At 41.1% G+C, this 17,786-nt stretch overlaps 1 protein-coding gene across 2 annotated transcripts; it reads left to right on the top strand.

Moving 5' to 3' along the window:
• Positions 1-267: 267 nt before the first annotated feature.
• Positions 268-15,402, top strand: NIPA1 (NIPA magnesium transporter 1). Of its 2 annotated transcripts, XM_074908243.1 has the most exons (5): positions 268-512; positions 3,595-3,642; positions 7,403-7,493; positions 8,783-8,943; positions 10,183-15,402. In XM_074908243.1, exons 1-5 carry the CDS (start codon positions 353-355, stop codon positions 10,692-10,694), a joined length of 972 nt encoding a protein of 323 aa, XP_074764344.1. In that variant the 5' UTR covers positions 268-352; the 3' UTR covers positions 10,695-15,402. The 2 variants fall into 2 exon arrangements, with proteins under 2 accessions (XP_074764344.1, XP_074764352.1); XM_074908251.1 differs by lacking the exons at positions 268-512; positions 3,595-3,642 and adding an exon at positions 5,060-5,173.
• The last annotated feature ends 2,384 nt before the right edge of the window (positions 15,403-17,786 follow it).

Below are 17,786 nucleotides of genomic sequence, written 5' to 3'. Positions count from 1 at the left end.
CTCCGCCCGGTGCCGCCTCGCCCCCCGCGGTGCCAGCGCGGAGAAGGGCGGCACGAAGCCGTGACGTCAGAGCGGCGGTCGGCGGGGGGAGACATGCCACGGGTATGACGTCATCGTGCTGCCGTCCCCGCGCGGGCCGGGCGCCAGCAGCGCGGCTGCCGCCGGTGCCCGCCCGGAGCCGCCTCCGGCGGGGCGGGGGCCGGGCCGGGGCGGGGCGCGCGGCGCGGCGCAGCGCGGCGCAGGGCAGCGCGGCGCAGGGCGGGTCCCGGCGCAGAGCCGCGGCCGGGTGCGCTGGGCCCGGGCAGCCGCCGTGGCAGCAGCAGCGGTAGCAGCGGCAGCTCTCGGCGCGGCGATGCGGATGGCGGTCGGTGCGGCAGCGGGCGAGGGGGCAGCGCAGAGCCCCGGCCCCGCCGCCGTGTCGCTGGGCTTGAGCGTGGCCGTGGTCTCCAGCCTGGTGAACGGCTCCACTTTCGTCCTGCAGAAGAAGGGGATCGTGCGGGCCCGCGGGCGAGGTAGGGGCCCGCCGTTGCGGTGGTGGCGGCGGCGGGCGGGACCGCACCCCCCGCCCCACCCCCGCTCCGTCCCCGGGGCTTTCTCAGCCTCTCCCCCCCTCTGCGCCGCCGCCTTCCCCCGGTAACCTCACAGGTCTCCGGAGCATCGCCCCCGGCACCGTGCGGGACCGGTCCCGTCCCGCTCCGCCCCGGGAGCAGCCCGGCCTCCCCCGGGGCCGCTCCCTCCCCTCGCCCCCGCGCAGCCCCCGCGGAAGGGCCGCGGCTGTGGGGAGCTCCCGCGGGGCCCGGCCCCGGCGGGCGCGGGGGACAGGCACCTCCGGTTCGTGGCGGACTCTGTGCCTGGGGGGTGGCGGTGTCACCTGGAGCGGGGACACCTTCCCGGCGGCGAGGCCGGGGGGCTCGGCCTTAGTTTGTCACCTTAAGCGTGTTTGACATCAGAGGTCGCTGCCTGGAGCGCGGCGTGAGGGCTGTCATGAAGGACTCCGAGCTCGCGTGCGTGTGGACATAGGTTTCTCTTGCGGCATTTTCACGTACTCGTGGGACTTTTCTACCCGTTTCTTTGGCTCGGACAGTGTCTTGCCATGAACAGCAGCAGCACGACCTGTCACTTGTTTGTTCTAGCTCATCCGCGGACACAAGCGTCCAGTTCCATCAGTCGCGTGGTGGTTTCCTTTTGTGGGGAAGTCAGGCACGCCAGTAACATGAAATAATTTTTCTTTTATTTTTCACACTGAAATCCCGTACCTCGTTGTTTTCTGAGATAAACATATTCAGGAACTGACTGGGCTATGTAGACAATTTACCCAAAACAAAGCTGTAAATTCACACCGTATGAGGATCTTCTGTATTTTAATCTGAAATTGGAGCTCCCCAAAGCATGCAGCCTCTGAATAGCGTTTGCTAGTTGCATCTTGATGCTTTGAATATAGGAAAATGCAATATATTTATTTGTTCTTTGTATCATGCTTTTATGTGAAGGGAAAGTTGTAAACACAGGTCGCATGAGGCCTTTTATTTGTATTTCTGTGGTCAGTAGCCATTTGTTTTGTAGGTGGTGGTGTCTGCGTGTGTATGAGCATGTTCTGGGAACTCTCTCATGAAAAATTCTTTTTAGGGACCAGGACATGCTGAGTATTTCCTCTGTATATAGGTGTGTATGTAAATATACGTATACACATGCATGTATTTGAGATGGTTAGGGTTGGAGCAGCAGTGCCATTTCCAGTGCCCCCTGTATCGAGCGTGTTCAGGGTGGATGCAGGGGAGCAGAGCAAGCTTGCGATGATGTTACTACCAGTTGGCAGCCTGATCTAACAAGTTTAGTTTGCCTTTTTCTGCAATGACCTTACAGTTAAGGGCCTCAAACTACTGTTTTGCAAGCATAGTCTCCCTTTCCCTCCAAGATGGCTGTAATCCATTTTTATTGTCCACAGAGTGATCATGTTTGCATCATAAATACAAGTCTTTTTTCTGTAAGGGAAACAATGAGAAAACACAAGAGAAAGGACTGACTTTCCATCCCAAGGCAGTTGGAGGAAGTTTCTATTTTGCAGTATAGTTGGTCTAATTACTCTTGAATAGTTTCAGTGGAGCACTGGGTTCAGTGGGTGATGGGCGTGTGCCTGCCTTTTCAGCCCTGGCAGCTGTAAAACATCCCATTTTGAAGGTATTCCTGATTTTTTGTGTGTGTATCTTGCCGAGCGATTTGTAGTTTTCTCATTGCCGTGCTCAGTGTGGAGACATCCAGGCAAATACCCTAGGTTTCTCTTGAATTAATGTTGTGAAGCAGTGTAGTTCTGCCTTAAATCTAGCAGTTGGAACTGTGAGCCCGAGATCATCAGTGTCAGATGATGTCTTTTTTCCATTGGCTTCAGTAGGTGGTGTATAATTAACAAGGAAGCACTTTTAATTCTTTTCTGACTCGTCTATTGATTCAATAGTATTGATGCAATTAGTAATCATTGCTTAGTTAGAAACAGCAGAGGGTGACAAATATTTTGCAAAGTTATCTTACTTGAGTCAATATTTTCTATAATTTGTGCCCCCAACAGTGTTTTTATTTTATATGCAATAACAAAAGTCTAAAAAATTATTACACCCACTCTAAAGCTGGCCATTTTCATTAGTCATTTTCCATCCCATTTCAATTATATAGTGTGATTTCCAAGTGCTTAGTATTTTATACATCTCTGGAGTTATAGATTACTGTCTTTCATTTGGGATTTCAGAATTGGTACAACATTGCTTATTGCTTCAGCAGCTCTTGAGAGAGCATCTTCCCATATAAACGCAGAGCTGAATTGCTAGAAAGAGCAGAACATAAGAATGTAACGTGATGCCAAGGTCTACTTGGTGGAAGCCATGCTTTAGTTTAGTAAGTGGTCATTAGCCCTGATGTTCTGCAGAAACAGAACTTACAAAATATGGTGCACAGGCTTCTCTGGCACATCCCAAGGCAAGAGCCTGTAATCTGACAGTGAAAATAATGTTCCCTGAGTTTGGAAGGCACTAAGGGACAATCCAGAGGTTTTTTTAATTCCTCTCTTTGAAACGGAATAGTATGTCAGGAATTGAGAGACTTCAGTCATAGCACTTTCCAGCGCTCAAATGCTGGAGGATTGGTCCACGCTACAGTACTGTCAAAACAATGTCTCTGCTGCAGTGTCTCCGATAGAATTTCATTGAGGTCATATTAGCAAACGAATTGATCCAAATCATGTTTTGTTTCCATAGGTTTCCCATTCTAATAGTAGTTCTAATCTGTATGTTTAATGTCACACTCAGAAGCATCTGGTGACATTCTGGATGCTTTTCTATGTAATATCACATTAGCACAGGTACTTCAAAATGGAAATCAGAACTTCTGACTTAGACAGTCTTAAGGCATCACATTAATGGGCCAAATCTGAGCACCCTCTCTCTTTTTTTTTTTTTCTCCCACTCAGTTGCCTTGAAGAACAGAGTTAAGGTTAACATCCTTAATAGTTGAGACTGTTGAAGTTTTTCTGTTTCGTAGTCCAAATATTGCAATGTCGTATTTTTCTAATACTAATTCTAATAATTCTAATACTTCCTCTTTCAGGTACTTCGTACTTAACAGATATAGTATGGTGGTCTGGCACTATTGCAAGTAAGTATCTTAAAAGGTTTGATTCTTATTGAAAGAAGAAGTTGCACTCTCACTCTGGCTACTGTGTCTGACGATGTTTGAGAAGGCAAAGAGCTGGGGCAAACCTGAATCAGACATCTTTCCACATTGCCAAACCATTTGGTAGTTGCAGCCCTTGGCAGCCATGCACTGCTCTGATTCTGGGTTCCTGCATGGTTTGCGTCTCTGGATTGCACTGGTCTGCTCAGTTTTTAATAAACGTCAAAGCTGAAATTGTTGCTCTGCACAAAAGGGCTTATTGAGCACATGTTATTTTTTAGATCAGAAAGCACTTAGCCAGCCTCAGTTAAAAGAAAAAGTCCTTTTTGATTTCTAGTTTGACAGATACAGTTTCAGTTTTGCTTTTAATCTACAAGATTAATGTGAAGCCTTGTGGTGCTGATATGAGATCAGTGTAATTTTATTCTTGGTGTGAGCAGGGTTTACAGAGACACTAAGTTCACTCTTTGATGTGACTCTAGAGCATGGGGAGCAGCTATCTTTCTACTCTTGCAGTTCAGCCCTAGTTGTACCCGCAAGCTTAAAATCATACCCCACTTCTAGCGTCTAACCCAGCCTTTTGTGAATTATTTGGAAATGTTCTGATGTTGTTGCTGAGAAGTATGTGAGTCCAGTTGTGCCCATTGTTTCATGGCAGCAAGGTAAGTCTCTGTTTTTGTCATCTTCAAGCTATGCTGATAAATTCCTTGAAGAACTAAGTTCATAGCAAGTGTAGAAGCCAACATTGTTTCAGAGGAAACTCCTCAGCTAATTTAGTTTGAGTTTAAGTAGTTCTTTGTCATCTTCCTCCTTTGCCCAGAGGATTTATTACTACTGCCTAAGTAGCAATAAATCTGTGCATTGATCACTGTTGTTCATCGCTCATGGGGCTCCCATCTTGAATCTCCAAGCAGAAGGAGTTAAAATAAGAGAGGTTTTATTACAGGAGTTTATCTTGGTGAATCAGAGAAAATTATTTCATGCTTAAAAGAGCTGACTGAATTGAATGAAAGCAAAACAGCTGAAGGGAATGGTATCAGTTGGCTTTTGTCCAGTAGCTAGGTGCAGGTATTTCAAAACAAAGTCCCAGTAAGTTTACAAAGAAACCAAGGGAAGAATTACTTAAGAATATTACAGATTCAGAATTGCAACAGAGTCACAAAGAGGAGTAGAAAGGGCCAGGTAGGCACCTATGGGATGCAGAGAAAAGTGATGTTTGGGAAACTAGCAATATCCCCAGTTATCTCGCATTAATATTTTCAAGCAGGGAATTTGGAGTATGGATGACTAATAAAACCCACATAAACTCTATCAACTTGTTTTCACAATATTTGTTCAGATGGTGAACAAGCATTTCTGTGTTGACATGCTGACTGAGCGTAACACTGCCTAACCATTTTGAGGCCTTGGGATCCACTGGATTACTGAAGACTTCAAAGGAAGGGCTACAGATTCTTCTAAGGGACTTTTTTCTTACACTGTAGTCAAAAGAGTGATTGCAGCATGTGTACAGGTATTTCAATGAGTATTAAACTAATTAATTGGCTAATTAATTAGTTTCAGTGCAGGTTTTGATAGCAGTGTAGATGTGGCTGATTTTATAGTGGATACATCTATGTTAGTGTTTTGTTGCAGGTGCAGAATACATTTCTGAAGCAAATCTGTTTGTTTCCATGAATTGGGCTTTATTTCACATTGTGGAGTGGTTTTGGAGCTCCTGAACTGGACTTTAACATGAAAGTAGGGGGAAGATGCACTCCAGGAACATGGCTAACGCACACCAGCTGCAAATAGACTTTCAGTCCATGGGAGCAGCCTGAAGTTAGTCTGAAATAAAACCCCTGACATGCGTAGAGCAGATAGCTTTTGCTATATGGATCTACTCCTGGTCTCCTTGCTAATGTAGAGATGTCAGTGTGCATCAAGTTTTGTGTTCCAATAACTTTGGGGATATTGGTACTCCTTTAGCAAGCTTGGTGTGCCTTCAAGAACTGAAGCCATGTCTTGACTTACAGCATTGATGTATCAGGAGAGGACTTCTATCCAGAGACAAACGGATAGGTTGACAGGAAAGGTCTTCAACATCAGGTAGATGGTAACAATTACTGAGATCCTTTTTTAAATTGGGCTTAATTAGCCCTGGTCTCTCATTTGTGGTGGTAGGAGACTGTTACTATTACTCCATGATGATACTGAAAACCTCTGGTAAGTTCAGTTGCCTTACAATATGTGCAGTTTAACCGAAGCTTCAAAGACCTAATTTATGGATCGCTGTTGTTGCCATCTGTTAGGGTTCTTCCAACAGAACGTTAAGGCATCTGACCCCCCAAATAAGCAACCTTTTGTCAGAGTCACTTGGAAATGTATGTCATCTGCAGAAACAGAGCATGCCAGCTGTGCCCCATCCTCCGTGCAAGATCTGCCCCAGTGCCTTAGGATGCCTTGATGCCAAGGTTGCCACATACATCTGCTGAAAACCAAGCCTGAGGCAGATAGCTGAGTTAGTCTGTTCCCAGGGGCAGTGAGACTATCACTGACTCTGTGCTCTAGAAATGCTGCTCATTAACTTCTCTGGCTCACTTCTTCATGTAGAAAAAGCCCCAGTGAATTGAATTAGTGTAATTTTGCCACACTTTGCAGTTTTGTAGGTTTGTTTGTCTTCTTCGCGTTTCCTGTAGGTTACACAGGTCTTCAGCTTTACTGGTAATGTGAGCTAATTTGGTAAATTAATTAATGTTTGCACTGTGCTTTGCAGGTGTAAAGAACAGGATAATGGTCACGATATTTGATAGTTGAGGGCAATGACAGCCTGAGCATAAAGACAGCTTGGATTCTTGAAATATTTTTAAATGCTGATAATGGTTCTTAACATCAACTGGAAATTTGAGCTGTATTTAGTTTGTGTTCAATCTCAACGTTCTTGCCAGTTACCGCAGACCTTGTAACTATGCAAGCATCATATTGATCTATTACAAACTTGCCAGCACTTGTAAAACCATCCAGCTTTTATTTTTTTAACTGAAAACTTGAACGCATGACTTGTTTATCACAGCTGTGATGTGCAATAGTGTGGTACATCTTGGAATTTGCTTTTATTGGGAGAAAGGAAAAAAAAAAAAGATTGTGAGGCTGTTACTGTGACTTGCCAGGGATCTGTTCTTTTTGAAGTGGTCAGGAATTACTTTTGATGTTATATAGTGTTGTGAAAAATCTGATGTGGTCTGCTGTGTATTGAAGAGCCCTTATGCATGCGCTTCATATTTTATTAGTAGATTCCTTTCCTCAGTACTGTCCTTATTTCCCCCTCTAAAAAGGTAACACTGCTGTTAGGAACTATGACCAAGTGCATTCGTGTTACATGTATGCACGTTCTAAAAATGAAATTATGCGTTATATATACTTTTAACCCTCCTCATATAAATATTTGAATTTAATATTGAGATATTTGAGTGTAATCCATGAGTGTGTCTAATTCATAGTCTTATTTATATTCAACTAAGAGGACTTGCAATTGAGATTTACTGTGCCCTCTTGGATCTTCTTGTGTGGCAAATATAAATCCTATGTTAAAAAATGATTTAAAAATATAGAAAAATTACAGCCATTTTGTTTAAGTGCAAAATCAGGAGAACTAAGCAAGTATGTACCATCTGTTTTCCAGTTAAGTCAGTCTTTCCCAAACAATATTGGGTAAGTTTTCATGACTTTTTTTACAAAGGTTTATTTCTGGTTCTCTTGGCAGTGGCTCTGGGTCAAATAGGGAATTTCTTGGCCTACACTGCAGTCCCAACTGTGCTAGTGACGCCCTTGGGAGCTCTTGGCGTTCCATTTGGGTAAGAGTTTGCTTTTCTTGTTCTTATCTGAATGTTGTTACTACTTAGTAAAATGTCAGATAGACTCACTGATCACTGAAGGTCCACTGAGAAGAGGTCAGGCTCTACTAAGTTGTCACCTCTGAAGATATCTGTTAATTGTGTCTTATAATGTCACCTATTCCTGTTTTTCCCAGCAAAGTGGCAGGGGGAGGGGTGAGGAGGGGTGGAAGGCTATAGTGATGCAAGGGTTCCTGAGTACCTTCTGCTTTAACTATCGCTGTGATCCGGAACAAATAAACATTTTTTTTCCCCCTCACTGTGGTTATGCTGGACTCTTCTGTCTATTCTCTTATTCACAGTTCCCTTACTATGTAGATCTTTCCTTTTATCTCACATTCTTTCTCTCCCCTGCTATCCACAGCCCACATGTGTTTTTTGGTGCTGATATTCATTTAACTGGATTTGACCCCTTTCTTGAAGCAAGGGAGTGAGTCTCTTGCATATGCATGACCCCAGCTTCTTGAATGTTATGTTCATGGTGGGGGAGGAACAGAAAAGGCAGTGAGTGTTCCTAAAAGGAGTTTAATATGCAGCTAAATGTTTTGTGAATAGCTAAGCTACAGTTGTGAAACTACCGCACTGAAAAAGTACAATTCTTTACAAACAAAGCTGTGCATTGCCTCGAGATTTTTCTGTTGCCTACTGCTGGCTGCTGCATTGTGTATCTGACTGCACTGGTCATCTACTTCAGAGTGTAGATTGCTTTGTATGGGCTTCACGGCTGTCTTTAGTTTCATACATTGAGGCACACTGATGGTGCTCTACTTACCACCTCTTATTTTATCCTAGGTCACATAATTTTTTGTATTTTGGTCAGCTACATGTCTGAGCTGAGCCCTTTGATCTTTCTAACCAAAGGTCACTTTTATCTTATAACTGTGTAGTGCCTATAAAAATGGGGCTTTGAGATAGCTACTCATTAACGATTTGGTGATATCTAGCTTGAGTGCCAGATGCCTGGTGAGGGGGTGATCTGGTGTGGGTTTTTGTGGTGCTGCGGTTGGGGTTTTTGTTGGGTTTTTGGTCTGGGTTTTTTTTTTCCCCCTGATATGAGACATCAAGGTTTGAGTAAGACTGAGACTGGATGAATCTTTCCTAAGATAAGTCAGAAATGCATTTCTGAGGATCCACCGACGTTTGGTCAAAGATCCACCAACTTTTGATACTATTCCTTTAAGAGAGAAATTCATGTGGCACATCACTCTTAGAGCGTAGTCAAACTTTTAATTCCTTCCTCTTTGTGAAAGCTCCATTTTAGCTTCTTACTTACTGAAAGAAAAACTGAACATTCTTGGCAAGCTGGGATGTTTGCTGAGCTGCGCTGGGTCTGTTGTTCTCATCATCCATTCCCCGAAGTCCGAGAGTGTAACGACTCAGGCTGAGCTTGAAGAGAAGCTTACAAATCCAGGTACTTTGCTCTTTTATTAGCTCATAATGATTTTGTGAGACTGATCGAGAACATGCAGGAGGAAGAGGCTTACCACTTTTACCAGGTAGGAAAATTGACTTCTGAAGAAACCATGATATGAGAGGGAAACCAGTACAGCTTTTGTGTAGGAAAACTATGCCTTGCTGTACTTGAAACTGTCAGGTTTATTGATACATTTGTACAGAAAGGGAAATGTGGATACTTTTGACAACATTATTCTGCACAGCAAGCTCAGAACAATTGCCATTTGAACTTGTAATTTTCTAATATTACGAAAAAGTGTATCTTGCTAGTTAGAGATGAAAGGTATAATTCTAGGATCTCAATTTAAGCTGTTGTATAGGACACGAAAAATACTGATTGTCTTTAATTCTGCATTTTTTTAATTAAAAGTTTATACTAGACACCAGTTATGTTCCAAGCAGATTTCTTTGCACAATAAACAGTAGAAGTAGGCTGCTGTGACATGCTGAAATGTCTGTTCTTTCTCACAGAGAATGTGAAGCCCCATCAGCTGCTGGGGGACACATACTAGTGCTAATATATGCTAGACCCACTTCTATTTTTCTTGCATAAGAGCTAAACTGCCAGCTATTATTTCCTTTAATTTCTTTAGATGAGAGAAACTCAAACCTAGTAACATCAGCTATCCAAAAAATTTGCAAAGAAAGAAAACAAATACCCTGGTCTAAATTTACCATTTCAATCTGACCAAAATGAACTGGAAATACATTTATTTAAAACTGTAAAGCAGGAACTGTTTGTCACCCTCTAATCTGTGTACTGATGCTATAATTTAAATGATATGGCCTCCCAGGTCTTCCAACTCTCCCTACTCACCTTAATGATATCTAGCTTTATGTTTAAGCATCCACACACCATGCTTTATTAAACTGGTTATGAATGAGTTGTTATCACAGCTATCTGTCACAGGGGCCTTTAAGGAGTATTGTCCTGATGGAAGAGACAATAAAAAAAAAGAGCCATCTTAAATCCAGTTCAGTTGTGCAACAGTGTGTATTTTACTACATGATGATTTGTTTTACCCAAAGAACATGGCAGCATCAGTTGCAAAATCCCATAACATCTGGATTGGATCTCTATTCAATAGTAAATCTTAATTGTGGTGTATACCTGAAGTTCACTGGTTATGACATGAATGTTTAGAAGACCGAGAGTTCTCACCTTGCTTTATCTTGTTTTCTTTTTGTTTTCCAGTTTTTGTGGGTTATCTCTGCATAGTGCTGCTAATGCTTCTCCTGCTTATCTTCTGGATAGCTCCAGCTCATGGACCTACTAATATCATGGTTTACATCAGCATTTGCTCTCTGTTGGGCAGTTTCACTGTTCCCAGCACGAAAGGCATTGGGCTGGCTGCTCAAGATATCTTTCACAATAACCCATCGAGTCAAAGGGCTCTGTACCTCTGTCTGGTACTTCTGGCAGTATTAGGATGTAGCATTATCATTCAGTTCAGATATATCAATAAGGCACTGGAATGTTTTGACTCCTCTGTGTTTGGTGCCATCTACTACGTTGTGTTTACCACCCTAGTCCTGTTGGCTTCAGCCATCCTTTTCAGGGAATGGAGTAATGTAGGAGTGGTAGATTTTTTGGGAATGGCTTGTGGATTCACCACAGTATCTATTGGAATTGTTCTTATACAAGTCTTCAAGGAATTCAACTTCAATATCGGAGATTTAAATAAACCTAACATGAAGACAGATTAAAATATTTTTTGAGGGGAAACTGGATGGCTCAGGGAAGGATGCAGAGCCTTTCATTTCTAGGTCACTGATTCAAATATGATTCAGGTTGGTATTTACCCTCTGACAATTTGGTGGCCTATGTGAAATGAATTGGGGGCCTCCATCCAGTTTCAAAGGAACAATTGCCAATGTACCCCAGTTAACACAATAAATGACCTTAATTGGAACCACTGATTGAGTCATCATAGAGACTGATGTATTTCCTTACTGTAAAAGGCAATCCATCAGAAAAGATTTGGGGATATTCTGACAGACCTGTGTGTGAAAGCTTGTATTGTGGCTTCTGAGGTACCATTCCTGTGGGCAGAGAACATCAGTTTCTAATGCACTCAATCTGACACCTTTCATGAGTGATGTATACCTTAAAATATGGGGGGGGGAAAAAAGTAAGTGGAACAATTTGTTAATCTCAATATAGCGATGTGTTCACCGTCAAGGCTGTGAATTCTGAGACAAATATTGGTTGAACCATGGACTGCAGATTTCTTGTTTTTAGTGACTGTCTCGGCAACTTGGTCTGCCATGCGGTGAAGACACTGGGGAGTTTTAAATTGAATTCTTTATACAGAGCACTGGACCCTTAAAGATCTTTCACTAATTACTTATCAGCTGATGGTAGTGTCCAGGTATGCATTTTTCTTTGTAACTTATGTGCATTAAGACATACCGCATTCATCTGAGAGTTTTTAATTGGGAGCAAACAGAAAGACTGTGAAGGATATGGAAATGATGCACAGACTCATTGCCTATATGGTGGCTTATTTGTAAGCATCTCGGAACTATTTCAGTGCCTTTGTAATCCAAAAATACTGCATAAATGTGAATGTATTTGTTTCAGATGGCTTATATCAGTTTAATAATTCAATTTCACTGTCTATAATATTGGACTGTACTCAAATTCTAAACATGTAAAGCATCCAAGAGCCACACATTTTTGGAAGCATTTACAGACCTGAACTGAAATCCTTAGATGCCTTGACAGCTTCTGAAAGACCCATAGTCCTAATGGGAAGAGGTAATCTATGGGAGGACTTGTTTAAACAGTCCAGCATACCTTTATTTTATTTTAGTTAAGTGACTAAATACAGGAAATAATTTTGTGAAGTAGCTAATAAGCAAGGACCACAAAAAAAAGAAATTGAAAAGCATGAGATTTCTCATCACTCAGAAAAATAAAAAATAAAAAAGGTCTGACCCTCTTGTAAACATGAGAAAAGGAGGTTAAGGACTGAAAAAGCATAGGCATTCAGAGAGCTGGGTTTCAGATAACTAACAGGGATATACATTGAGATCCAGTAATTTACAGACCTGTGTGAACAGTTCAGCCATAATATTTTAACAAGTAGTAGACAGCGTAAGCTATGATTGGAATGGTTCTGAACTGTTCAGTTTAAATCATTTAGAGAATATTGATATGTCAAAGAAAAATTAATTTTCACATTCTAGCTATATTTGCTATTTAAAACATCACAAGTCAAAATTGTAAGGAAAGCTTGAAAAGTAATGAATGTTGGTTTCCATTTAAGTACGGAAATGTAAGGGTACAATAGAACTCAACATCTCTAGTTCAGAACGTCTCTTGTAACGAACAGAAAACCCCAACATGATTACAAGACAGTATTTATGAGGATGTTGATTAATGGGGAGTAATACTGTCCACTCTTGCACTGTTTTTTTTTAACCTGAATTAATGTTACCTTAAAACTCAGCCTCCATTTTCATTTAAGAGGGGTGTTATAAGCCCTTTTGATGGCAGCAATAATTGTGAACAGTGAATCCTAAAGATGTGGTATTCTGAAGGGACTGTTCTGAGGGAGTAAGAGCCCCACTATGTTATTTGGAAGCTTTTTTTGTAACTCCACACTGGGGGGAATGACTGAGTTAGCAGAGACGTATGTTGTTATAGGCCAGCATGGAAACTGGGTATCTTGGTGAAAGAGAAAAGTCCATCTTTACAGATTTTTCAAATATTGTGTATGGTTTCTATAAAGTTTGAGAACTGTAGATGAGGGAAATTGGACTATGAAAGCCGGTTAAAACTAACCTCTGTCCATTATTGATTGGAAGATGGTATCTCAGTTCTCGGCAGACAGTTACGTTTTTTCGTACTAATTCCCTTTGTTCTGATTGAAACTGGAATTGTACATAGATTGAGACCCGTAGTGACCTACTTTTTAAAACAATATTGACTGTTTTATGAAGCAGTCAAGTTGTCTTTTCAAAATTCATATTTGGAATTCACGAGTTGTGTTGGTTTTGTACTATCCTTTTATCTCCAAAGACTTCATGAAAATCTTGAGTTCAGGATGGAAATGATTGTGGTCTCATCTTAGTCCTCCATTGGCCACATTTCTTTATTTTGTTTTGTTTCAAAGTTAATTCCTATTTATTTAGAAAGTGCCTATCCTAGTATGTTAGGTGCGTATGCAAATTGTTAGTAACTACTAGATCCAAAATAACTTGACTGCCCTGTCTAAACCTTGCTGTTTTCTGCACCACACACAAGTTTACTTGATAAGCACTCACTATGCAGAGTAAGAATAAAGTAGCAGCCATGTTCTGTGGTCCTCTGACCATCCTTACAGCTGATAAATGTCTGCATAGGTTTCTTCTCCCCAGCCGCTCCTCATCCGTGATGAGCTTTCTAGAAATGTCTAGTTAACCTTGTTAAAAACAGAGATGTCAAAAGCCAGCACATAAGGTGAAAGAAATTCTTGTGGCCTTGCACACATCATTTGCATCTGCAGCCTTTTACATCATGAATGCTAAATAATGGACACCTTTATTTTTGCTACTTTGTTCAGTGTGTAGCAGTGTTCTTCTGAGCTCTGCTGCACCTGGATCTGGTTCAGTTCTAACTTTAGAAATGTATTAGCATTTTCTGTTGTCACTGTTGGTATGATTCTTCCCCTCTCCATCCCACGCCCTCCTTGTTCTAGGTGTCTTACCTTTTTTTAGTCCTGTTGTTTCTCTGATTTAAGAGGGGGCACTGTGGAAGCTGAATTTTAGCCGTTCCCTCTTTTGTTTTTTTTTTCCCCACCCCTTTGACAAGTAAGCACTTTGAATAAGACAGATATCCGAGTTCCATCATCTCAGGGAGGAAATGTGCATAGTTGTCTCCTGAGCTTTGGTGTCCCTCATGGGTCTGCCCTTTTCATGTTCTCTTTCCATTATGTCTATTGATAGCTACAAGCCAGATGACTTCAGTTCTGATTCCAAAGTAGAAGTGGGAGAGGCTATACATACGAAAAGTGGACTCATTACAGTGGTGGGATGTGTTTGAATAAAATTCAGATCTGCATGAAGGGCATTCCACTCTGTATGTCTGGCTTCCATTACACTTGTTGAACATATTTACTTGGTACTCACTTGAAGTTCTTTGATCATTATCCCTTCAGTGTATGGAGGATTTACATGCGTCAGTCACGATCTTTATTAGGTGTCAAACACAAAAATCCCTCAAATGTTCAGTAGGAGAATAGAAACCTTTTTGATACAACCAAAAAAGAATTTGTTACACCTTAAATACTTACGTAAAAAAGAAGAATATCTAAACAAGTTATCTGCTGTATTGACTTTCCAGGACTCTGTATGTGTAAATAGAGTCTATTTATTAGTGAGCTGCAACTAACATTAATAAGAACCTGTCATATCACAGTGTGACAAGTGAGGCTTCCTATTAATAATCTTGGTTTACGTTGAACATGTATTTTTCTGAAGTAATTAGCACTGAAAAATGAAAACACTGGATTAATTTGTTAAAACAGTAGAAACTAAGGTTTAGCTTTCCTTTTTATGTAAAAAAAAAAAAAAAATAGAGGGTTTGTATTTGAAGAAAGATTTAGGGTTAATAAATATGGGGTGCTTTAAATGGGCAGTTGTTTGCATGTTGTACCCCACTCACCTTCTTGTTTCATAAATATAAAATATCAAGGGTTCTACAGATCTTCCTCTGTCATCTTGATATGGTGTAACTGCTGAAGTTTTACTGTTAAATCAAATGTTATCAAATGTTTATCTATTACCTGTTACCTTTTCTTTACAGAGATTAGTCTTTGTAATAACTCTTCGGTGCTACTGAATATGGGCTTAAGTGATGCAGAATTTTAGCATGTACCGTGTTAGGCACCAATGATGTCAACAGTTGTTATTACTAGTGCCCAAGTGTTTCAGACAGTGGTGTTGAAATGTTAGGGATTAAGAAATCTTTTTAAAAAGCTTTGAACAGTTGCTCTACAGAGTGGAAAATATTACACAAAAGGGTTATTTTTAAGTTAAATCTTTTTTCAACTGTGGATCTTTCTCTTGTTTGGGTTCTTTTTGGTTTTTTTACTTGTTTGGGGTTTTTTTCTGGAATGTAAAAAATAGTTCTAATGGAATATGGTGAAAAGGTGGATGGCAACAAACATACAGTGTCAGGTTTGGTTGCTTCAATGCTATTGCAATATAGTTACTACAGATTAGATAAAAATGTTTTATTTTATTAGCTTCCAAATAATGTATATATAGATTTGTTAATGGCTTACAAGTCAAGCTTACTCTCTTTGCTTTTTAAAAAATAGTTATAGGCATGTTGTATTTGCCTTGTGTAAATTATAAAAGGCTATTTATTAAGTTTTCTGATAACTAATCTATTTATTAACCTGTATTGTTTTAAAATAAAAAGATTTATTTCTAGCTCAATGCTTGGTTTTGACTTTTCTTTATCACGGGGGGGGGGGAGGGGTTGGGCGGAATCAGTTTCCCACACCTCTAGCTGCTTGTACACCCTAATCCCAATTCATAAGACCAAACTATTTTCATTACACTTTCACAAAATAGCAGCCTTGCTTTTGGGTACAGATCAGTTAAAACACAGAGGGCTCAGTTGTCATGTAGTGTCTACCAACAAGCTGTAGTCTTAATGTCTTCATAGCAGTGAAGTTTGCTTACAGGTAAAATGAACACTTCTCTGTCAGAAATGTTTGTTGGGGCCTGAGTCACTTGTGACTTAAGGGTTATCATGTGCTCTGTTCATTCATTGCTGTACATTAGCTACTTGCTAGAGCTTTTATTTCAAGATCTACTACTCCACAGTTGAGTGTGCATTGAGTGGCAACAGCTGTAAGGAAGTCTGTGTCACCAGTCTAATTTACTGTCACAAGAGCTTCCTGCCGAAAGAATCACTTGGAAAATTACAGTGGCTGCCCATCCAATCCTTTATTGTAAATTCCTAGCTCTTTGTATCAGGTACTGGCAAATACATGACTTACAGGCATGAGGAGGGTTTGGTTTTGTTTTAAATGGTGGGATTTATGATTAAGAACAGTTTCAGTCTTTGTGCTTGTGTTTTAGGGAAAGCATCAGGATTACTGCTGGGCAAAATTGAAAGTTATTTTTAAATAAGGAAATTAGCTCCTCTCCGATATAAAATACTGTATGCAGTGAAAAAGATTGGCATGGATTCTTTCCTGGGTACGTTATTGCAATTTTCTTTTTAAAGGTGTTGATGTTAATGCAACGTACAAAGATAGGCCAGAAAACTTTAGAGGTTTTCCCTTCTACATGCAGCGTCTCTGATTTTTAAGTAAATAGGATAAGGAAGTATGTATTTTGAGAACACATTTTAACAGGAAAATTAAACTCTCTGTTCTCTTCTTGTGCATCTCAGGAGTCAGGCCTGCAAGGCAGCATTGTAGTAAGGGCAGTTATCCCATTTACACCACTGTTATTGTTGATAGTCTGGGACATAACCAATCCTGAGCATATGTATTTCCACAACACAAGTTCATATGGGAAGAGTGTTGCAAGACCAGAATCTGATAGTGCCAAAAGGAAAAAAAAAAAAAAAAAATCCCATTTCTGAGGTTTATTCTAAGAGCTTGAGTCTTAAGTAGAGTCTCTTAGGTTCCTTGTATGTGACAGTGCAACTGTTGTATGAGTAGACTCACAGACATTGTTTCTTTGTTCTGCTCAGCTGTCTTCGTGAAATGTAGCAGGGATGTGGTCACCAGAGACCCCGTTACAGCTGCCGGGTTCCCTAATCAATTTTCTGCCAGGTATAGAGCTCACTGGATTCACCACCCTGGTGGGATGCTTTAAAACCCTGCCAGCTGGCACTGTTCTGCCGGGGGACTGTGTATCAGAGAGCAGCTCTGGGCAGCTGGCGTGTGCTGGCTTTCTTCACAACCCCTTCACTGTGTGCACACGGTTGGAAATCACTGCACAAGAGTCCATCCGTTGGTATGCAACACAAGCTAGACTACCCGCTCACCTGGTAATGTTTCCTGAAGTTGTATGGGTGGTATTTTTGCTCTTTGTCCTTTTAAACCTTATGAGCTCTTTATACATGTAATAGACATTAAGCCCTGAAAAACCCTGTCCGTAGCCTTGCAAAAGTAACTACACTAGCTGACCTCTCTTGTGAAATTCATTGAGCACAGACAGCCTGCGCTGCTGAGTTACCCTACAAGAGTGGGTTAGGTTAGGCAATTTACTGCTGTTCTGATACCTGGAGTTCTTTCCAGATACTCAGAAAACATGCCTGAAATACCATGCTGTGGTAAATTATTCGGAGATGCTTTGAGTATTTGTGTTACTGAGCACAACCCCTAGCTTTGAAGTAAAGATTTAATGATTTGTGGTGAATTGAGAGCACTTAAAACTTGTATTTTGTGTGAACAGATGACAGTATGTTAAGTAGAACTGGAGTTGAAGAAACAAGAGGAAGAGACTTAACAGATGACTGAAGTCCCACAAAGCGTCTGTAATGGTTAAATGAGTCCAGTTAATATTTTCAGGTGTTTATTCCCTTCATTATTGTTTTAGGTTGGTTGAGAGGTGGCTTTGAAGGGAGAAGTGTAGAAGCAGTGCAGAGCGGGAGAAAACTGAACTTCCTTCAGCCATTGTTACTGTTTAACTTAGCGACATGTATGTAGATGTGTTTCCAGCATTTGGCATGATCGCAGGCACCTTAATTTCTTTAGCTCCTTTAAACTTTGTACTGTTTTACATCCTGGTACATAGATGCTCCTGTTTATACTGTACTGTTTTAGGTGGTACAGTTAATTTTTT

This window comes from Athene noctua, chromosome 1 (genome assembly GCF_965140245.1).
Source record: "Athene noctua chromosome 1, bAthNoc1.hap1.1, whole genome shotgun sequence".
In the NCBI taxonomy this organism is placed as follows: domain Eukaryota; kingdom Metazoa; phylum Chordata; class Aves; order Strigiformes; family Strigidae; genus Athene; species Athene noctua.
The sequence above is the reverse complement of the archived record's forward strand: the minus strand, read 5'-3'. Positions and strand labels throughout refer to the sequence as shown.

Coding starts and splice junctions, on each gene's coding strand:
- NIPA1 (XM_074908243.1), top strand. CDS start 353: ATGCGGATGGCGGTCGGTGCGGCAGCGGGCGAGGGGGCAGCGCAGAGC. Junction 3,643..7,402: donor GTGGTCTGGCACTATTGCAA/GTAAGTATCTTA, acceptor TTCTCTTGGCAG/TGGCTCTGGGTCAAATAGGG. Junction 8,944..10,182: donor AGAGAAGCTTACAAATCCAG/GTACTTTGCTCT, acceptor TTTGTTTTCCAG/TTTTTGTGGGTTATCTCTGC.